Genomic DNA, 20,957 nt, shown 5'->3' on the forward strand with positions numbered 1-20,957 from the left:
CCTGCTCGGTGGTGACGCCTAAGCTTGGAGCTTGGACTTCGGCGATGGAGCGGAGATAAGCCGGCGTTGGCGTCGCGTCATGTGAGTTCGCGTTTGGCACTCGATTGACCTTCCCCTACAACCCCGCTTCTCTAGACCATCAATGAAAGGTAGGTCTCTGATACTTTGCAGGCGCAAGATTGATCACGGTGAATACGGTGTGTACATGGGAATTACTGAACGTCTGCAGGACAGGACCGCGCATTCACGATGCTATGGCCGTGGAACCCTCTTGCTACTGCGCCTTCCCTTTGCACCACGATTATTTGATCTCGATCTCCGTTGCCTCAGTTTCCCGGTTTCTCCACCTCGTAAATTGACAACTTTGCCTACCAACCGCTTAAATTCCGCAGCACCCTCCCACTCAATTTCAAGGCACGCATCATGTAGAGCAACCCCTCAATATGTCTTTACAGTTACTGACAAGGTTAGGGATCTCGGCAAAGAAATGGTACGTGTGACCGTGGGCACCAGTAAAATACCCTTCACATTTCACAAGAAACTCCTCCGCTGGCAGTCTGAGTACTTCTCTCGCGCATTCGGACCCAACTTCAAAGAAGGCAAAGATGGCGTCTTGCATCTTCCCGAGACCTCTAAGACGACTTTTCGCCTTTTTCAGACTTGGGTCTACCTTCAAACGACTCGATCACCTCCAGGTATTAGTGAGGTGGAAGCCCTATTAAGCCCTGCAGCGCGCATGATCCGATCTTTGAATGCTGATGTCTCAGCTCACACGCGTACAAGGATGGAAGAGACAAATCAAAACAGATCAGATGCTGACTCCGACTGTAACAACGATGTTTTGAACAGCCTCTTCCATCTCTATCGCTTTGCGGATGCATACGAGTGCGTCAAATTGCGCAATGATGTTATCAGCGCCTTCAGCGACCTTACGAAAGATGGATTGGCTCCCGACCCCGAAACGATTGCTTTCATGTTCGAAGAATTACCTCCTTCTTCTACCATCTGTCAATACTTCGTCAAGAGTGCTGCGCTGAATTGGGGCCACTACAGGGGCCCTTATCGAGCGCTACTCGAGGCTACACCGCTGCCCCAAGATTTCTTGGTAGAAGTTGTGCGCATCAACCACAAGCTTGCAAGCAAAGGCAAAGGAATGGATGCACTATGCAACGAGATACAAGATCGCTGTAACTTCCACGAGCATGCAACGGAAGATGAAAAGCAGCTTTGTAAGTCAAGAATCCTTCAGGACGCGCCGTACATAGACGCTCTTATCTTGGCGTGCTTGGAGGTCTCGAGAGACGTTCAAACGACATGATTGATCATGTCAGCGCTTAGGGTATGCACTTTTCCTCGAGAGTGGAGCCAACTACTGGATGTTGACGTGTTTGGTCAGGATCATCCTAATCTTCGCTAGTCTACAGCTACAACACGTGTCTTGAAGACATCTCGTCATCTCTTTTTCTTTCTTCATAAGACCGACCCAATCTTCTACGTCTCCAGCATTATCGACATTCTTCAGCCACTACCCTTCAATATGACATCCGCAATACGCTGTTTACTCTCCTCATCATCTCCACTCCCCTAGCCCATACGTTAGCACATATCCTCAACTTCATCAGCACAGCACGACCTACCGTCAAAAACACCTTCCGAAACTCATCCTCCTCCAGATCAAACCAATTCGTGATATCCCTATGACTTCTATCCCACGGCCACTTCTCATAAAGCCTACGAATAACCCCCTGATACACCTTAACCCTACTAAACCCAGCAGCGCGCAAGCGATAAATACTCGGCGCAAACGCCTTCAACAAACTTCGCAGGACAGGCCACTGCGGGCGCTCGGGGTAATATCCTTCCTCACCTGCATGGTTATCCATCTGGAAGATAATCTTCACATCTTTGTTAGTCACCATAAAAAGGTTTTCCAGATCAGCTACAACACGCGCGGAGCCACCCCAAATCTGATCCCAGCTGAGATCAATGCGTATGTATCGAATGATATCGGCAGGCACGACTCCTCTTTTCCAGACATCTTGCGTGAGGAAGGTTCCTAGTAAGCAAGCACCCGGGGTGTACATGATGAAGCCGCCAGTGCGGTACCAGTGCTCTGTTATCTCTTTCGCGACTGCTTCACCCGTGTACTCGGCGTACCTCCAAGTATCGCGATGCATCGTAGGGTCTTCAGGTAAAGGCGGTTGAGCGTCGAAGAAAGACCGGCCACCGCGGTCGTGAGTGAAATTTCGACTTGAGCGTATTCCAGTATCTACCTCACGACAATCAACAACGTAATGTTGCCTGCGGGGAGGAATGAGATGGTCGTAGACCATGTCCCTCACTTCGCGAGGAAGGACTGCGTGGAAAGCTTTACAGAAATTGAGCTGAGATTGGCGATGTTCTTCGTGAAGCGCAAGTAAGCGGGTCGGGCTGTCGTTGTTCGGTTAATGTATGTTCTTACGTGGAGTGGGTGAAGCGTACTCGACTGGATCAGGTTTGGGATCAGGTTTCCGACGTGGATATTTTCTACATGCAATCAGTCGCCTGTTACCTTACATGAGACTTGGACAGTATAACATACGTCTTCCGCTCCAGTGCGTGTGAAGAGTCATAATGGCCGATCTTCATTGCGGATCAGTAGTCAATGAGACAGACCGTCAGTCTCATGCGAAGTTATTGGGATTAGGTAAGCATAAGATGTAATTAATGTTCATCTTCAATTGTAGGGGCGCAAGCGCGTCTTATCCCCAAAGACGGGAAGATAATTGTGGCGGAGTCATCAACTTGCAGGCAATAAGACGCGAAGGAACACGACGCTAGTCCGGACGCGTACCTGAGTATCAGCCAACCGAGGCTGCAGCAGACAAACATCAACTCGTACGAGTTATGAAGTCATGCATAGCTTCATTCCATAAGGCTACTCGATGTTCTGCCTGCCTAACAATTCTCTAGTAGAGACCCTTATACCCCCTCCGAGTACATGCAGCGCACAATGTACACGAGCCCAGCGATTGTTCAGATGTTGGGATTTGCCGTCAACGCCCAGTTTTCCTGCCATAACATTAGAAGACATCAAACCGAACCTTTCAGCAACATACCAGAGAACCCATGAACAGCCCTTCTTCCACATCAAACAACGACGTGAAGTCCTTGCAACAACCCGCACTCTGTACAGTAACGCGACTCAGCCCCTCCCTTCTTAGCTGGTAAACGACAGGACCCAGCCTCTCTAGTTGCAGCCGTCGAGCCGACATGCTAGTCTTGTGGTGAAGACGTATGTGCAAGTTGACATCCTTGTTCTCGATCTTGCCGAGTGTGCCTCGTAGCTCATCGAAGTAACCAGTCTTGGTTTGGTATTCGCCGACGTGAACGTGCATGTGCTGGATTATAAGGCCTGGTTTGAGGCCTTTGGAGAAAACGTCGCGGTCCAAGAAATCAGGTATCAGGTTCAGTCTACGGTGACTGAAGCAGAACGTCCGACTGCCGTACCAGCTTTCGACTATCTCGGTGGCTACTTCGCGGCCCATGTAGCTGTCGAGCCACCATTTCAGACCGCGCTGTCCACTTGACTTGAGGCCTCGTATCTCCTGGTTGACGAAATCCAATTTTGTGCTATGAATGGCGTCTTTTCTCTTGTCCTTGTGTCCGTTGACGATCTCGCGGTAGTATGGGCCGATGATCTCGCTATACACCATGTCTCGCAGTTCTCGGGGTAGGGTGATGTGCAGCTTTGCGCAAAGTTGAAGACATGTAATCCGGCCTTCCTCAACAGCCTCTGCATGCTTTGCATCGCGTCGGGTCCGTGCTATGGTCCGTTTGTCAGACGGTTCTGACGTCGAGTCATTCAGATTCCGTCGCCTAGGTTCGGTCAGCGATTTCGCGGTGCCGGCGGTGGTATGACGGTGCATACTTTTTGGCGGGTTCTTGTTCTTCTTGATGTGCTCTGAAACTTATTAGCTGATGGGTTCTAACAACCCTGGGAGCATACACTCACTCATTCTGGCGCTTCTTGGTATCCGCAGGCTCATTGTTGGTAGCAAAATACGCTCCAGTCGTCTCAGGGCTGCTTGTAGACATAACCGAGTATCGCGGTAGTGCGATGTAAAGTATACCGAGAGGGTTCAAGTGAAACGGGAAGAGCCGGGAGACAATCCCGAGTGAATAAATTCGGACCACGGCGCAGCGCAAACTCGAGTGACACGCGCACCTACCCCAAAGAAATTTTGACTACATCCTGACCACTAACAGCCTGGCTTTCTGGAGCCTGCGACCCTACTCTCTCTCTCTCTCGATGATTCTTTCCTACGAGTACGGTATGCGTTTCGGCAGTCGCGTGCGGCTCGTCGTCAACGTCTCATTACAGTACCATGGTAGCCCGACCGCGTTGAACGAAAGACACCACATCAGCGAACAATAGGTAAAATGTAAAGTGTCTTTAATCATTCATCAGCAAACTGATTTACAAAAGCGCTAGGGTATCTGCATTTTCCAAACCTAACCAACATCACAAGTGCAATACCACGATGTCTACGCGCGTTCAAAATCCACGCTTCCCCTCATCCTAAACCCGGTACTGATCCTCTCGATCGGACTCTGCCTCTCAGCCCTATCCACACTCAACCGGTTGGCCATCGCAGTCGTGCCATTCAAGCCATTCGTAATCCTCACAGCACCCTTCTCGGGACTCCTTCCCGTACTGCGACTAGCAACAGGAAGCAGCGAGCCGCCATCACCCCAGTGATTCGCTCTCGCACTGCCGAGGTAGCTTTCGATGCTGCGCCTACCGTCGGGGCGGTATGCCGTACTACGCCCGCGACTCAGAGCCTGTTCGATAGTGCGCGTATCGAAGGGGTACTCAAAGTCTGTCTTCTCGATACCACTGTAAGCGTCGGTATCGCGCCGGCTCTGGCGATTTTGAGCTTTGCGTTCGCGGAAGCGGCGTTTGACTTCGCGGAAGAAGTCGCCGATGGCGTCGAATGACAGTGCGATGGCGATGAACGGGATGGAGATGGCGAAGCCGATGCCGAACATGTACTTGCTGACGAATGAGAGAGGAAGCGAAGGCTCGTCGCTACCGGGCCGATGCGGAAATTCCTGGATGTTGATTGTGAACATGGCTGCGATGAAGGATAGAGGGAGGAAGATGATGGTGACAATGGTAAACACCATGATGGTCTGGCTTTGTCTTGCAGTACCGGCAGCTTGGTCGCGGGCGAAGCGCGCCTCGAAGGCGTTGGCGTGCTTCTGCTTTAGATCGAGTAGGTCGGTGATGGATTCGTAGATGCGCTTGGCTTGCTTGTCCATGCGCTCGAGATCCTTGATATGTGTGTCTACTGTCTTCGTCATATCCTTGAATCGCTTCTTGAGTTCCTGTTGACTCTTGTGCTCTTCACGATATATGTCCGTGATGCTCGTCTCCATGTCCGGTAGTATGGTTTTTTGATCTTCGAGCACCTTTGAAATCATATTGAGCTCGTCGCGAATGTCTTTAGTCTCGGCTAGCAGGTCCGTCTCCGCGCCAATATCCAGTAGTTTATCGACAAAGAGCGGGGCATGGGCGGCCGTTCGGTCGCTGTCACCGTAGTCAAATGCCTCTTCCGGCACTGGAGGGTCAGTCAACGCGTGAGAGTGAGAGTGTGAATGATGTGATGTGTGCCGGCGATTCAGGTGCTCTCTTTGCCTTCCCTCGGCCTCCAAATGTCGCGAGAAGCGATTCGGCCGCCGGTGATGTTGTAGCCAAGCCGAGGCCTGGGCGGACGCTGTGTTGAATTCTTTGAAAAGCATGGTTTCCATCTCGGTAGCATCACCGATGCTTGATTCGAACATATCGAGGAACTGATAGTCTTCGTCGCCAACGCGATGTCTGTCAAATACGCCACTACACCGACCGGTGATGATCATGGCAAGATCGTACACGCTACGCACAGGATCTCTTGTCTTGCTATTGATGTCTTCAATGACTCCATCCAGGACGTTGAGCGGGTCGTTGCGAGGCTGCTGCCATCTTTGAGGGAAGGCTGTCACGATCAAGTCTTTGCCAAGCGTCCACATCCATAACTGATCGACCATGAAGATCTTCGGGTCAACATGTTGCGGCTCGTTCGACTTGCATTGATATCGATAGACGACCTGGTCTCGATCTCGGGATTGCGTGTCGATATTGTGATAGAAGAACTGGTCGAGCGTGCGTCGCACGTGCAGCGAAACTTGTGAGGATGTCAAGTGAGCCCTAAACAGCATCTCGTCATAAGTTGATGCACGGTAATACTGTGGCTTAGAAGTGCCACCCTCGTTCTTCTCCCGCTCTTTCATCTTCTGCGTCCTCGAGATCGCGGCCTGCATCTCTTGCCGCCGCCGATCGGTTTCGAAATGCAGGTATGGCATGAAGGAAAAGATGTTGCCCTTCGCTACGGTTGTTGGATCTTTTCTACCTGGGCTGCCGGGTGACCTGAGATAGCCACTGTTGTTAAGAGAGGAGCTAGTATGTGTTCGTTTCGCCTGGTTTTCTGGACCTCGGGTTGGTGTGTCCGTCCCACCTGATCGCTTGCCTGCTTGTCTCGATCCGCTCCACTTCGGCATCTTCTTCGATTTGTCCTTCGCCTTGCTCTTTCCTTCCTTAACAGTCGTAGGTCCGGAGCCTGTTCCTGCAGTCCCATCCGTATAGTCTGTATCCACGGTACTGGTCCGCACAGGCGTGCGAGGAAATTGCGACGTTGGCATTTCTTGTGAACCAGCTACCGCATCGATACCCAAGCCCATACCGCTATTCACCAGAATCTGGGGGATGAAATCAGCGCCGTCGGAAAGGTCAGAGTCATCGTGCTGTTTTGGTGCACGGGGTGTGCTTTGACATAGCGGTCGCATGAAATGCGAATGAATCTGCTGTCCTCGATGCTGATGACTGAAAGAACGTTCGAGCGCCTTGAAGCCCTCCACATCGCTGGCACCCTCCTCGATGAACGCTTTTGTGAGCAGCGCCTCAACCCAGGCCATGTTATTGGCAGGGAGGTGTATCCATCGGAAGGTTGTCGCCTTTGACTCTTTGGGTAGAATCGCAACCGCTGGCTTTCTCGGGTTGATGGGATCGCGGCCATACAGCAGCTCGAAGACAGTCCTTCTTGAGACCTTGTTTTCGTTATGGAAGTTGCCAAAGTCAACGATCGTAGCATGGAACCCGTTTGTAGCGCCAAGGGCATCTTCGCTAAGCGCTTCGACCTGGTTGTGGGGTGCCAGAGCATTGATGATATCTTTGCGCGCAGGTTTCTTGCTCTGCGCAGCGCGCAAGAACGGCGTGATACCAAATGTATCCTTTGGCGCTCGCTTGATGTCTGCCCTTTCCAAGAGACACTTGACTACGTCAAAGTGACCAGCTTGCGCTGCGACGTGTAAAGGTGTGGTCCCATTGAGTGTTCGCGCGTTGACGTCCGCTCCGGCAGCCAGGAGTATCTTCAGCACCTTTACACTGCCTTGGTCGCAAGCATTGTGAAGGGGCGTCCAGCTTCCGTCACTCTGCGCGCCTACGTCTGCCCCGTTGACTAGTAACAGCTCAATGATGTCGTCTCGCCCGTGTGCGACTGCCAGATGTAGTGCCGTCTTCTGCCTGACTTCCACCGCGTTCACATTCGCTCTCGGCAATCTCGTTCGACGCAAGAGCATCTCGCATAGCTCCTTCTTGCCGGTACTGGCAGCCCAATGCAACGGGCTGCGCTTCTGGTCGTCCTGGCCCTCTGGTCCGTCGATCGCGATATTCTGCTTCAACAGCTCCGCGATGACATCGCGTCCCCAGTTGCAGTGCTTGTCTGCCGCCAAGTTGTGTAATATGTTCCGCCCAGTGTTGTCCTTCTTGTTGACGTCGGCACCGTACCTGAGCAGTTCTTGCATGATGTGGTAGTAGTTCTTCCATGCAGCCGTCATCAGCGCAGTCCGTCCCTGCTTGTCTTGCGCATCCACGTTGCCGCCGAACTTCAACAGCAGTCGTACAATGTCGACACGCTCTTTCTCAATCGCTTTGAACAAAGGCGAGACTCGACCACCTGGGGCGCCGTCGGGCTTCGCGCCGCTCTTGAGGAGGTATTCGGTAATGTAGATGTTTCCGCGTTCGGCTGCGCGCATCAAGCCTATGCGCAGAAGGTGGTCGACGGGTTGCGACTTCGCTTTCGCATGCTCGATAATCGCGATCGCATCCTCGTGTTTACTGTCCTCAATTGCCTTTAGGAGACGCGGTTCGACGCGCGCGTTTTGCGCGGAATCAGCTCCATCGCTGGATCGTGATGATGAGCGACCCATGTTGGCTACATGCTCTGGCTGCGACGACTCGTCGTTCGCAGGCGGTGGTTGGAGTACGAGGGCGGATATTCGTTCGATCGGAGATGAGATGGAGGACGTATCAAGGTCGATAGAAGGGATCGGGTAGGTCGTCGAAAGCCATTCTCAACTAGAGGGCTCCTATTCTTCAGTCTGCGGTCGTACTGCCTTCAGGGCGGTGGATGGTCACACTCAGCCACAGGCCTAATTCGAGCTAAGAACATCCCCGGCTGCGACGTGCATGAGCACACGTGATGATCGGCATCTCGCGATTCGTGATCCATATATTCGTGAAAGTACGTAAAGGTTGACATCTGACTGAATGATGGTGATGGAAGAAGAAGAGCCGAAGTCTAGGATTGCTGGGTTGGAGTGCGTGCCTGGGGATCCGGGTATTGCGGGGACAGAGGTACGCCAACTCACAGCGCGCCCGGGCGGCGTTGACGTCGGCGCGCTATTACTGTGCTTTTTGAATGACTCGACACCGCTTTGTACACATTGCCCATCAAGTGTCACGCGGTTGACTCCTTGGACGCGACATTGACGCGCGAACTTAGCGTGCGCCAGGCGTTTGCCAGCGGATGGTGCAGGTGGTCTCTGCATCTATTTACAGCCATGAAGACCGAGGTCTATAGAACGCGATCGCCATCTGGAATTCACGAGCCAACCGCAACATCTTCAACATTCACACACCCAAAGCGGAAGTGTTCAACACTCTTCTCGCGCTTGTTGATTTTGGTCGCTAGCCTCGCCCTCTTCGCTATGTACAACCAACTAGCTACGTTACGCCCCATGGACACCAAATCAACACGACATACGGACTCGATCTTCATTCCATTTATGTACAATCTGAACCCCAAACATGTTCCACAAGTCATGTGTGGCGTCGAAGGGGTTGACATCAAGATGCCTGTGGATACCGGCTCTACAGGCACTTTGATAGGCGCCCCGATACTTCCGAATATACCTTCTACTGAGGGTACGCCGGCACACCACTTCTTTACAAGCAGCAAAATCCTCTACGTAGGGCGACTGGTCAAGCTTCCGCTACACTTCGGCGGCGAGGATGGCTTATATGCGACTGCAGACGTGCCTGTTCTGATCGTCGACAAGAGTTGGAGATGCCCTTGGTACGATCCCCGTAAAGATCGTTTCGAATGTCCACTGGGTCCACATGGAGAGCAGGCCGAAGAGAGAGACACTTCGCAAATCACCTACATGGGCGTAGGCTTTGGAAGAAACGGTCCAAAAGATGGTATGCCATACGCGACACCAGATATCAACCCATTCTTGAATATCAACGCAGTCGACGGGGAGCCAATACGACAGAGCAACTTGCAATCTGGATACATCATATCGGCCCAAGGTATCCAGATAGGGCTGACGCCGAAGAACACAAAGGGCTTCGCATTCTCTGATCTAGAGCCAGGCCTCACTCATGACAAGGATGCGAGAGATTGGGCCATGGCGAAGATGTGCTTCAGCATCGACGGCCAAGGGCGGAACTGTGGCACTCTACTAGTCGATACGGGCATATCGCAGATGTATATCAGGGCTGACCAGGGCGTTTCGATACCAACTGTCTGGATCCCCAACCCCAACCCAAATGGCCAAGCCAGCAAGTTGAAGCGTGTGAAGCCTGGGACCAATATCATGATTGGGTTTCCGTCGCTGGACCGACCAGCGACTTCCTACTCCTTCGTCGTTGGCCAAAATGCGGCCATCGAACCAACGTATGTGTTTCCACAACCGCCAGAACATCCCCCTTATGTGAACACTGGGCGGAACTTGTTGTTTGGCTACTCGATAGCTTTCGATGCGGTCGGAGGGCGGTTCGGGTTTCGTCCGGCTGGCAATCATGCCTCTTCTGTACTTTAGTCCTCAATCCAAGCCTTACAACAGACTTCACATCGTGCGCTCAGGTCTTCTTCTTCTCTCTGCTCCTTCCCATCCGCTCATCGATGCCAAGTGTGATTCCAAGACCATCTCCTTTACCCAGGCCATCTAGTCATTTGACCGTCATGCTCCTCATTGGGCTGCGGAACCCTTCTCGGAGGTCTTTGTACTCCTCCACGGCCTTGACCACGACACCGTGCGCCTGCTCACTGTCCACGCCAACACCAACCAGAACGATAGCGCCAACGACGCCTTCGACGCCCTTGACGAAGACGGGGTATCCGCCTCCTTCAATGGTATATTTCGACCACTCATCCCCGCTCATAGCATTGTGCTCCGCGAACCTCTTGTAATCGCCCTCAAACTGACAGCTCATGAACCAAGTCGAATGACCCCACCTCAACACGGTGTTGCGCTTCCTCTCCGTCCACTTCTCGTGATCGGGCATTATGCCAGGCAGGCTGGGCGAGTGGAACAGCGTCTGATTCGCAGACGAGATGTGGATAAGCGCGGGGCATTCGGCGGTTCTCAGCGCGTTTCGGAGGATATTGCCAATGACCCAAGCATGTTCGCAGGTAAAGTGGTTGAAAGTAAAGCTCTTTTCCTCTTTGGCCAGTTCGGTCAGGTCGCGCGTTGGTGCTGGGAGCGTGCTGAGCATCTTGTTGGTTGCTTGCGTGTTCGAGTGGGACATGGCGGGCGGGTGGTGGGCGGTTGGCTATAGGTAGGGGATCTTCACATATAGCGCTTGTGTATTATGTACAGGCAGATTGAGATCTAGAAAATAGGGGATGACGCGTCAATGGCGCGACTGGCGGAAGTCGAAACAGAAACACCGCGGACACCGCGGATGGGGCAACCACGCCGTTAGTCGGGTCGTGCCGCTGTCTAGCTCCACCTCGAAACAAGGCTGGACTGCGCGCGTCGCGTATTCATTCCTTCCTGCACTCTGCGCTCCGCTTACAGTTTGTCACGACGCTTGGCTATCATGCCATCTGACTGTTTGGAACATTTCAATCGTTACGCGGACATGTCTCATTCTGGTCCAGGTATGAGACGCTGATTACATGTCCATTACGTCTCTACGTGGTCACCTTGGATAATCCTTTATCCCCTTGGCAAATTAGTAGGATTCAAGTCCTGACCCCCCTCACAGTAAAGTAAAGGAGGTCCATCCGTGTGTATCGGTAACACCTTTCCATCCAGCATCCGTCAAATAATATTTACGTCTCCACTTTCTCCCCAATCCATCCCCTCATAATCTTCCAACCTACCCTTCGTGACTTCAACCAGCCACCTCCTCATTCTCTCCAAAGAAAACCAATCATCATCTTCCTCCACGGTATCAACCCAGACCTTCTTCTCCCGCGACCAGTACGGAGTACCGTGCTTCCCATCGATTACGCTACCAGTTGGTTGCGCACTGTCAAAATCGCCAACAACATAGCGCGTTGGAGTCGCGTCATGATGACCCTTGGGGTACCTGAGGAAGATATTCTGGGGTTTGATGTCCCCATGGACGATGCCCAGACAGTGCAGGTGCCGTATCGCAGAAGCAATAGCTTCTAGGCACTCTCGCACGTGTATAGCGTAACCCCGCTTAACTGCTTCCCAAAGGTCGCAATCGTATTTGTCGAAGACTAATTTTAGAACGCGCTGTTCTTCCATGGGCACTTCGACAGGAGCTCCGCGGTACTGAAACTGAAGCACGCGACTAGTCTGCACACCGTGATATCTGCAGATGTGCTTATGAGGCATCACGCGAAGTTTCTCGCATATCTCAATCTCGCGTGCAGTCGTCTTAGCCACAAAGTCTGGGTAACGGGTATCGCGAATGCGCCGGTGGCCCGCTTGCAGAATGGCATGATGCTTCTTGTAATGCTCCTTCATTTCGCAGCCTTGGACTTCCCAAATGCGCGTGTATTCAGATTTGCACGGTGGGTAGAAGTTGGCTGGGTTGACTTGCTCAGGGGTCAAAGTGTTCTCACGGTCTATCCAGGTTGAAGGGTCGACATGGTTGATCTCCCGATCGGATAAGACGCCCTTCTTGATGGCATGGTAAAGTTTTCCGTCTTTGTGTGCTAGCACCCAGGTTTCGGACAAAGAATCCTTGGATACAACGCGATGGTCTACGATCTGCATCGACGGATGAGGTAGGTCGTCTTTGCTGACGCCCGTGAATCCGGCAATATACTTGAACATAATGACCTGGCCAGGGTATTTGATCCGGATAGTTCATCGAGGAACATTTGGTTGAATGCGAGCACCAACAGATATCTTCCAGCAAAGTCGATTAACTCTTGTATTGTATAAGAACAGAGTCGCAACACGAGGTACAGCTCAGTCATTCACTGTAAAGATGTAGCCCAGCTATGTGAGCATCAGTTGGGCATACTGGAAACTGTGTTGGAGCGACTACAATGTGCAGCAGTGCCAGCTCCTCACAGAGTGCATCAGTGCATCATAGTGCCAGCTGGAACATGCCATCGTGGTCTCAAAGCCTTCACAGCGCATCCCTTCACTACATAGACAAACAGGTCAGACATCTTTCCCTCCACCAATCTACCAAACATCTTCCATTCCAAGGATATTTCGAGTTTCCCCACGATGGCGCCTCAGGCCGCTGCCCGCAGCAACGACCTAATCCTCCAAAAATCACGCATCTCCGGCACAACCCAACGGGCCCTCTTCCGCTCAAAAAAGTACCCAGGACTATGGTACGCCGAAACCGCCATCCCAGACGACAACAGCAAGCCCGACCCCAACCCATATACCTGGGACATCCCCCCACGCAAAATCAACCTCTCAAACGCGCGACCCACCTACAAAAAAGGCGCCATGACCTCCGCCAAGTACGCAACAAAAGGCCATCTCTACGCCAAACAAATGGACTACCTGCGCTACTATCGAGAACTCTTCGGGCACCCTTACTGGATCAAAGACATCATGATCCGGGAAATAGCAAACTGTGAAGTGCTACGCAAGAACCCACATCCGAATATCTGCCGCTACATCGGCGTGAACTACGGCATGGACCAAGGTATCACCGCACTGCTATTCCGGCGCTACGATACCACGTTGTGGGATCTAATAGTCGAGTCCCGGGTCTTCGACGCAGAAAAGTGTATCCAAGGTATCCGAAAAGGGATCCAGCATATCCATTCACTGGGGTACGTGCACTGCGACATCAAGCCGCCGAACATCTTCGTTGACACGCGGACGCAGAGTTTTGTAGTCGGCGATTTCGATTCCATGCAGAAGCAAGGCGCGGGGCTGAAGTATAAATGCGGTACGGATGGGTGGGCGCTGGATAGAGCGGGGACGAGTGGGTATATGGTGAATGTAGAGCAGGATTGGTTTGGGTTCGATATGGTGAGTGCGTGGGTGAGGGAGAAAGGGAATGGGAAGCCAGTGCAAGGGAGCGTGTATGCTAAGACAGATGATATTCTGGCGAGGGCGAAGAGGGCGTATGAAGTCAAGCGGCAGGCGGAGAGGTTGAGGAAGCAGACGGAGGATTTGAAGAAGAAGGCGGAGAAAGTGAGGAGGCAGGAGGAGGTTAAGAGGTCGGTCAAGGAGAAGGCGGATGCTGTAAGGAAAGTGCAGGCTGCGAGGAAGGTTCTCGTCACGGAGAAGGCGAAGATTATACCGAAGGCGGAGGCTTCGGAGAAGATTGAACAGGCGAAGAAAGCAGCTGCGGTGAAGCCTACATATGCCAATGTAGTAGCGAAACGCGATCCCGAGCCAACAAAGAAGCTGCAAGTGCCGAAGAAACTGAGGGTACAACCGCCGTCGTAAATGTCAACCTCGCCGATCCACGTTGTTCATGAAAGAAAAAGCTGAACACCATAGAGCATAGGTTGACGTCAGATCATCTATTTTGCATACTTTCATCTTGATGCAGGCTGCAGACCTGTTCCGATTTGTCCTCGTATGAGGTGGATCGATCAGCAGAGCAAGATGTGACGAGGCGCAAAAGAACGGGTATCAATTAACCTATGCGTACGCCATGAGATGCTTAGTCCTTTTCTCCATCATGCAAACTATACGTACAATCCTTCCCCTCATTTCTCTTTCCTGCCCACGCAGTGAGAATCTTCAGTCTGCTGCCCAATCCAATCCCAAACTTAATCGCTATCACTCCCGTAATCCACCAACGGCCCCGCAACAGGCGCAGGCCGTTTATTCGACGGCGTAGCCTTGAAGCCCTTGAGCGCCGCTAGTGTAGAGCCCGATAGAATGCCATTGGCCTGCTGCTGCGCAGCTGAGCTTTCATCTTGTTGGTACTGTTGTGCGGCGGCGCCGTCATCTTGGTATGCCGACTCCCCACCCTCAATCATCATGCGCTCGCCCATGCCACCGGATTCGAGCTGCTTGGCTGCATCCCACTCGCTCTTCTCCTTCGCGTACCAGACGTCATCTGGTGCTTCGTAGCCCTGTAGTCCAAAGCTACCTTCTACCTTCCTGCGCTTCTTGCTGTCGGGGTCTCTGCCTTCGAGTTCGGCGACGTAGGCTGCAGGGAGGGCTTTTCGAATCGCCTCGGCGGCTTGTTCCTCGATGCGACGGGCTTCGCGCTTTGCGGCTTGTGGGTTGGGGTCAACGGTCGCCCAGCGGACGTTTAGGATTTCGTTGTTGTCAAAGGATTGGTGGGCCATTGCTTCTTTGGCGAATTGCGAGTTGGCTTCGTTGACGTAGGTGACGAAGGCTACGCCGCGCGCTGTCAGGACACGCGTTCGCTCGATCTCGCCCCATTCTTGCATGTGTCGCGACACGATCTCCTCGATGTCGTCTGTGGGATGTATGCGCCCGATGTATAGCGTTCGGTTTTGTCGTTGGAAGGTTCCTACACCGCCCATGTCGTCTCGGTAGTCTGCATGCTTGTCGCGCCCAAAGCAATCGACGTTGCTCGGGAAGAGGTCTGTGACGGTCGGCAGGCGATGGAGGTACTCGCAGTCCACACCCTTCGGGCAGATGCCACGCGCAAAGAAAAGGCAGAAGTAGGATCCGGGTGTCTTGTCGGCTTTGGTGTATCCGCTGTCCTTGGCGATGTTGCAGCGTCCCTGCGCCGCGGTCTTGGAGAGGTACTTGTCCTCCCTGTCGCCGCCAGACCATTTGTTGTACCAGACGTTGTAGATGTTGCCCGTCTGCGCGACTTCTTGAGGCTTTATCGTAGCAGGATCGACCTGTGGACGCGCCGGTCTCCGCTTGCGACGGATGATCTTCTTAACTTTTTTGCCCTCGGCATTGGTCGTGATGATCGTCTGTTCGGTGGTCGGCACGATTTCCGTCGACGTAGCGGTTTCGAGAGACGTATCGGTCGCGAGCGACGTTTGCGCGGGTTGTTGTACTTCGGTCATGGCTGTGGTGTTGGTGATGTGGTGAGAGTATGATGTCGCGACGGAACTTTCGACATGCGACAGGCGCTAGCGCAGCTGGCGATCTCGCACGTGACCAAGGAGTTTGTCTGCCTCAGGTTCCCATTGGGTGACCACGATATCGGACTTTGACAGACGGAACTATATGCTCAGCTCCAACGAGGGCCAGATAATTAATGTTCCTTCATTCGCAAGCAAGTGACCCATCATTCGGTCATTTCATACAGATCCCTCTTATCATTCCACACCCTCACTTACTCGTAGTACTACTCATCTTAATCCCCCCATCAATCTCCAAAACCGCCCCATTAACATACCTCGCGCCCTCTCCAAACAAAAACGCCACAACATCCGCCACCTCCTCCGGCTCACCCAGTCTCTCCAGCGCATTCCCCTTCCTCATCCTCTCCACCGCCTCCCCACCCTTCACAATCCCCGCATTCGACGGCGTATCAATATACCCCGGCGCAACGCAATTCACCCTAATGCCCCTCGGCCCAAACTCCAACGCATGCGACTTCGTCATGCCAATAAGCCCAAACTTCGTGGTGCAGTACACAGACTGAAGCGCTGACCCGCGGATGCCAGATACACTGCTTACATTAACAATCGCAGAGCCGCGTTCCAAATAAGGAAGGCACGCTTTTGTAACGAGGAACACGCCTTTGAGATTCGTGTTTACGAGTTTATCCCAGTATTCCTCGTCGGTGTCTTCGAGCTTCAGGCTCGTGGGGTTGACGCCAGCGCAGTTGAAAACGTAGTCTAGGCGGCCTAGCCCTTTTATCGTGCTGTCGACGAATTCTTGGACTTGGGATGAGGAGGCTACGTCGACTTTGCGGAGATGGGTGGGGGTTTTACATTCGGAGGCTACGGCGCTGAGGGCGGGGAAGTTGAGGTCGCAGAGGGCGAGGGAGGCGCCGAGCGAGGAGAGTTTGAGGGCTGTTGCGCGGCTGGGGGAGGGTTAGCATGATGAGTTTACTGGCCTGGATGGGGCGAGGTGGTAGGATGTGACGGAGACGTACCCGATACCGCTCGCTGCGCCTGTGATCAGGACGACCTTGTCTTGGAATTCTTTCGTCATGTTAGGTAGGAGGAGTTTGGAAGATTAGTTAGGATTTCACGGCGGATGAAGAGTAGGTAGTAGACTGCAGCTGCGCATGTAAACAAGTCTAGCATGCATGATGATGAGTTCGGTCGTGATGTTTGTTTGGTTAAAGGGTGGGGTAACATCTGGAAGTGGGATGTCATAGGCATGACTCGCGTGCCTACGGGTTCTTGCATTATCGGAGACTCCACCTCATGCACGACTTCCAGGCTTCCCCTGGGTTTCGCGCTCGAATCTGAAGGTTCTTCTCGCGAGTAGACTTTGCTTCATACGCGGAGAAGACCTTCATACTGGGCATGACTAGTAGTGCACCTCTCCCGACAATAGTGTAGCAATTCAAATTCGGAAGATACTACAATAGAAAACTAGAACGCTCAGTCCCTTATAAATGCACGAGAACCAGCCCTCGCAGCCCTTAGCATAACCTCGAAGAAAGCGGACCAGAGACGGGGCAGCTACAGCAACAGCCTCCACCACCTCCCCATCCGCCATCCCCCGGAACGCTCAATCCCTTCTATAAATGTGATTCAACCTCGTATATTCATTTCTCATCCAATCATTCCAACTTTCATTCCAGATCGTCGAATCCAAAACACCGTGCAATGCAATCCTGAGCCCCGAAATTTACAGAGAACAATACCATGCAATCCAAATGCGAGTATACACGTACTCTAGGCCCGCCGGGACGCTAGAGTACTCATTTTGACTGTTGCTGGTTCGTCGCGGATCCCTCGGTTACATGGGCGTGCGACTTTGGCTCGTTCTTCGGAGATCCTTCGGTTCTATTGGAGCGCGATCTTGACCTTTCGCCACCTCGATCCAGGTTCTCTCTTTCGTTATTCGAATGCCCGTCCTTATCTTGTCGTTCGGCGGCTTGTGGATGGAGGCCACCCTTGTCTTGCTGGCTGGCGCCCTCATCTTCTCGATTCCCACTCTTTTTTCCTTGATTCTTGCTCTTGTTTTCCTGCCCAGTATCTGAGCTACCGTTCGGCCGGTTGTCATGTTTTGAACCACCACCGCCGTTGAGCACCAACCCACGAACTTTCTTGACCAGATCGTCGACCTTGAATGGCTTGGAGATGACGTCGTCCATACCGGCATCGCGCATGCTGTTAGTCTGCGCTTCCCGTACGTTTGCAGAGACACCGAGAATGTGGCTATACCCAGCCTTGCCCTCATCCTGTAGTTGTCTGATCTCTTGCGTCGCCGCATTGCCATCTTTGATTGGCATTTCCTGGTCCATGAGTATGCAGTCGAAGTAATTGCGATCATTGGGGCCGTTGTCCGCCATTTGTCCGCGCTCGGCGACTGCGTCGATGGCTTCCTGTCCGTTGTTCGCAGTAAACACTTGGAAACCACGGGATTGGAGCTGCCGTCGCAGCACTTTCTGGTTGATGAGGTTGTCTTCCACGAGGAGAAGGGTATGTGTGTCTTCGTTGCGCTGGTCACTCTGGGATCTCGTAATCTCTTTCGCATCGTCCTCCTGGCGTGACGTCTCACCTCTCCTTAGGTCGGGTAGTTTCCTTTCCATATGTGGCTTCTGTGTCCTGATATCTTCGGTGGCCTCCTCCGTCTCTTTGTAGCGCGAATCCTCGTTCGAGTCCGGATGCGACTCCGGATGATTCTCTACTGGTGGATGCTTGAGTGAAGGATCGACATCCTCTGTATCCACACCGCCATGACTTGCGAGCGTCTTCGCTTCAGGACGCTCATTCTTCCGTTCTTTGATGCTTGAGAGATTCGAGTTTGCACGACTGATGGGTGGACGAGACGGCCGCGATCCGGACTCTCCTGGCCGAGAGGACGAGTTTGAGGTTTCCGAGTTGCTTCGAGACTGTGTCGGCCGCCCCTCACCATTCTCGCCGACCGCGCGACGCACTTTGAAGAAGAAGCCGAATGTCGAACCTTCCCCTTCTTTCGAACTCACGCCAATGTCTCCACCGTGCAGTGTGCACACTGGGCATATATTAGCTAATGGCGTATGAAGCAGGGGCATGAACTCACATTTGCGTGAAATGAACAGACCAAGACCTGAGCCACCATATCTCTCCTGTGTCTTGGGTGTCGCTTGTCTGTCATATGGTGAGCTTGGTACTTTTGATGTGTTTGAGAGATAATGTACCTGAATCGTTCGAACAGTTTGGCCTGGCCATCTTTGCTAATGCCTATACCAGTATCTTTGACGGCTACCATCAAGTACATGGCAGCTCCGGCGCCCCATTCCGATGTCATTGTGGAATCAAGGTGGAAAGCCTCTTTCTCTTCACTGAAATAAATGACGTTTGGGGGGTAAGACGTAGGCCGTTTGGTGGATGCACCCATAGATACAGTAATGTTTCTGTCGCCGTTCTTCTTGGAAGTAAACTTGATAGCGTTGGTTATCAAGTTGACCAGTACTAAAGACGTCAGCGTGTCTTGGGAAGATAGCACAAGTTATTTACCTTGCTTCATGCGGTTCAGATCGGCGACAACATGGTCCACTTTCTGTTCCTCATATGAGACGTCCATGGCATAGTGGAACTTGATGTTCTTGGCTTTGAACTCGGAATGGAACACTCGAAGTGCTTGGGAGAACTCCCATTTAGGTCTTGTTGCTATAGTCTGTTAGTGAAATGATCATACGTTATGCTAGTGGGGAAACTCACGTCGGGGTACTAAGGACAACATCATAGAGTCGAGCTTGGAAAAAGATAGAATGTCGTCTACAAGAGTGTTCTGATGTGAGACGCAAAGCAGTATAGTGTCGGCAGCGTCCAAGATATCGGCCACCTGGTCGTGGATGTCTTCGTGTTGCGCCCCAATTTCTTTGGTAATCTCTCTCACTTCTTCAGCTAAATGCAGGACGGCAGAAAGAGGATTTCGAATCTCATGGGAAACCATGTCAATAAACCTCTCCTGTTGCTCCTTGCGCTCTTTGGCATCATTGGCAGCTTTCTCTTGGGTTAATTGGGCATGTTTGATATCGGTGATGTCGATAACGGCGCTAATAAAACCGGCATCAGCCTCCTCACTCAGAGGCTTGAGCAAGAAAAGTCTCCACTGCTCTCCCTTGGACTTCATTTCCTCAGGCTCAGCGACGTCGCATCTAAACTCTATCTGCAGCTCTGTGCGGCTTTCGAATGCCTTGCGATATGCAGCCATGACGTCTTCGTAGTCATCGGGGTGAATGCTCTCCGGCCACGATCGAAACTCGTTGTTGCCCTTGTTCGTGGTCAGCTTGAAGAAGCCGTCGTTCACGAAGATGGCTTCGGCGTCCTTGTCGAGAATGGCCAGGCCATTGGGCAGCAGCTCGGCAAAGCGCTGGAACATGTTGGTTTGCATGGAATCTGCCTGCTCGGTCTTGCTGTTGTGCTTGCCTTTCTGTTGAGACTCATTGTCCTTGACTCGTCTCCCTGGATTTTGGCGCGAAAATTCATCGATACCCTCAATGGGCATGTAGCGGTCTACAGGCCGGTTCTCGAGCAGCTGGGCCAATACGCCCTGTCGTGTGCCGCTCTCGTCTAAGATAGTACTGAGGAGAAGCTGCGTCTCATGGTCTTCGGCGAAGTCCTTGAGGAAATACCTAGCAGCTAGAAGGGTCAGTTGGCTAGATGCGGGAAACATGGTCGTAGCTGATGCTTACCCACCTTGACCGTACGCCCTCTCAGCACCGTCCGTAGCGTGCCGAGCGCCTCATGGCCGTAGCTTTCGCGCGCGAGGGTGGCCTGGCCATCAAGACCACCCCGTGCCTTTTCCCAGGCGAGGTTGTGTATAACTATCAGGTCCTGGCCCCAGAAGATGGCGCTGCAGTGGGGCATGGGCAGCACGCACGTGTGGACGAGACATGTTAATGCAACAGGCCACGACTCGCGCGAGCCGATGGTGGTTTTAGTCCTGGGCGGGTGTCAGTACGGGCCCAGCAGGAGCGCATGCATCTTGGTCGTCTTCTCACCAGTCCTTGCGCCACAGGTTCTCCGCATTCAGATCAAACACTGGCAGGCCCGTCGCAGACAACTTGTCAAGGTTCTCCATGGCGCAGATGCAGGCGAACGCGCTCGGCGTGTCTCAAAGCGAAAGCAGGTGGTAGGAAGAAGCGTGCTGAGAGAAGGAAGATCCGCGTGACGTCATACCACACCCCACGAGCGCGTGCCTGTCAAGAGGCGACCTGAGACCCGGGACGGCGAAATTCTCACGGGCATCCAGGGCTGGGGGCGAGGAACAGGACATATGAGTACGAGAGTCTACGCGGTCTAGGCCGGCAGATCATACTGGTTTTTGATCTCTGCAGCGCTGGCTGCACACGC

At 52.8% G+C, this 20,957-nt stretch overlaps 10 protein-coding genes across 10 annotated transcripts; 3 read left to right on the plus strand and 7 right to left on the minus strand.

The window, feature by feature from the left end:
- Nucleotides 1-142: 142 nt before the first annotated feature.
- Nucleotides 143-1,318, plus strand: J4E83_008704 (uncharacterized protein; the record flags this gene model as incomplete). The annotated part of the gene is made up of 2 exons (XM_049335598.1): nt 143-149; nt 456-1,318. 2 exons carry the CDS (start codon nt 143-145, stop codon nt 1,316-1,318), a joined length of 870 nt encoding a protein of 289 aa, XP_049185334.1.
- A 1,768-nt stretch (nt 1,319-3,086) lies between these two features.
- J4E83_008705 (uncharacterized protein) lies at nt 3,087-3,998 on the minus strand (the record flags this gene model as incomplete). Its single annotated transcript, XM_049335599.1, has 2 exons — nt 3,087-3,943; nt 3,995-3,998. 2 exons carry the CDS (start codon nt 3,996-3,998, stop codon nt 3,087-3,089), a joined length of 861 nt encoding a protein of 286 aa, XP_049185335.1.
- A 529-nt stretch (nt 3,999-4,527) lies between these two features.
- On the minus strand, nt 4,528-8,286 carry J4E83_008706 (uncharacterized protein; the record flags this gene model as incomplete). Its single annotated transcript, XM_049335600.1, has 1 exon — nt 4,528-8,286. One exon carries the CDS (start codon nt 8,284-8,286, stop codon nt 4,528-4,530), a length of 3,759 nt encoding a protein of 1,252 aa, XP_049185336.1.
- A 780-nt stretch (nt 8,287-9,066) lies between these two features.
- Nucleotides 9,067-10,182, plus strand: J4E83_008707 (uncharacterized protein; the record flags this gene model as incomplete). Its single annotated transcript, XM_049335601.1, has 1 exon — nt 9,067-10,182. One exon carries the CDS (start codon nt 9,067-9,069, stop codon nt 10,180-10,182), a length of 1,116 nt encoding a protein of 371 aa, XP_049185337.1.
- A 130-nt stretch (nt 10,183-10,312) lies between these two features.
- J4E83_008708 (uncharacterized protein) lies at nt 10,313-10,891 on the minus strand (the record flags this gene model as incomplete). The annotated part of the gene is made up of 1 exon (XM_049335602.1): nt 10,313-10,891. The coding sequence occupies one exon, from the start codon at nt 10,889-10,891 to the stop codon at nt 10,313-10,315; it is 579 nt and encodes a 192-aa protein (XP_049185338.1).
- A 518-nt stretch (nt 10,892-11,409) lies between these two features.
- On the minus strand, nt 11,410-12,339 carry J4E83_008709 (uncharacterized protein; the record flags this gene model as incomplete). Its single annotated transcript, XM_049335603.1, has 1 exon — nt 11,410-12,339. One exon carries the CDS (start codon nt 12,337-12,339, stop codon nt 11,410-11,412), a length of 930 nt encoding a protein of 309 aa, XP_049185339.1.
- A 465-nt stretch (nt 12,340-12,804) lies between these two features.
- Nucleotides 12,805-13,992, plus strand: J4E83_008710 (uncharacterized protein; the record flags this gene model as incomplete). The annotated part of the gene is made up of 1 exon (XM_049335604.1): nt 12,805-13,992. The coding sequence occupies one exon, from the start codon at nt 12,805-12,807 to the stop codon at nt 13,990-13,992; it is 1,188 nt and encodes a 395-aa protein (XP_049185340.1).
- A 329-nt stretch (nt 13,993-14,321) lies between these two features.
- Nucleotides 14,322-15,551, minus strand: CWC2 (Pre-mRNA-splicing factor; the record flags this gene model as incomplete). The annotated part of the gene is made up of 1 exon (XM_049335605.1): nt 14,322-15,551. One exon carries the CDS (start codon nt 15,549-15,551, stop codon nt 14,322-14,324), a length of 1,230 nt encoding a protein of 409 aa, XP_049185341.1.
- A 268-nt stretch (nt 15,552-15,819) lies between these two features.
- J4E83_008712 (uncharacterized protein) lies at nt 15,820-16,650 on the minus strand (the record flags this gene model as incomplete). The annotated part of the gene is made up of 2 exons (XM_049335606.1): nt 15,820-16,519; nt 16,592-16,650. The coding sequence occupies 2 exons, from the start codon at nt 16,648-16,650 to the stop codon at nt 15,820-15,822; spliced, it is 759 nt and encodes a 252-aa protein (XP_049185342.1).
- Nucleotides 16,651-17,371: 721 nt separating this feature from the next.
- J4E83_008713 (uncharacterized protein) lies at nt 17,372-20,685 on the minus strand (the record flags this gene model as incomplete). The annotated part of the gene is made up of 7 exons (XM_049335607.1): nt 17,372-18,630; nt 18,679-18,746; nt 18,797-19,070; nt 19,116-19,268; nt 19,320-20,243; nt 20,297-20,547; nt 20,606-20,685. The coding sequence occupies 7 exons, from the start codon at nt 20,683-20,685 to the stop codon at nt 17,372-17,374; spliced, it is 3,009 nt and encodes a 1,002-aa protein (XP_049185343.1).
- Nucleotides 20,686-20,957: the final 272 nt, after the last annotated feature.

This window comes from Alternaria metachromatica (genome assembly GCF_023757995.1).
Source record: "Alternaria metachromatica strain BMP 0045 chromosome Unknown scaffold_26, whole genome shotgun sequence".
Taxonomy (NCBI): Eukaryota; Fungi; Ascomycota; class Dothideomycetes; order Pleosporales; family Pleosporaceae; genus Alternaria; species Alternaria metachromatica.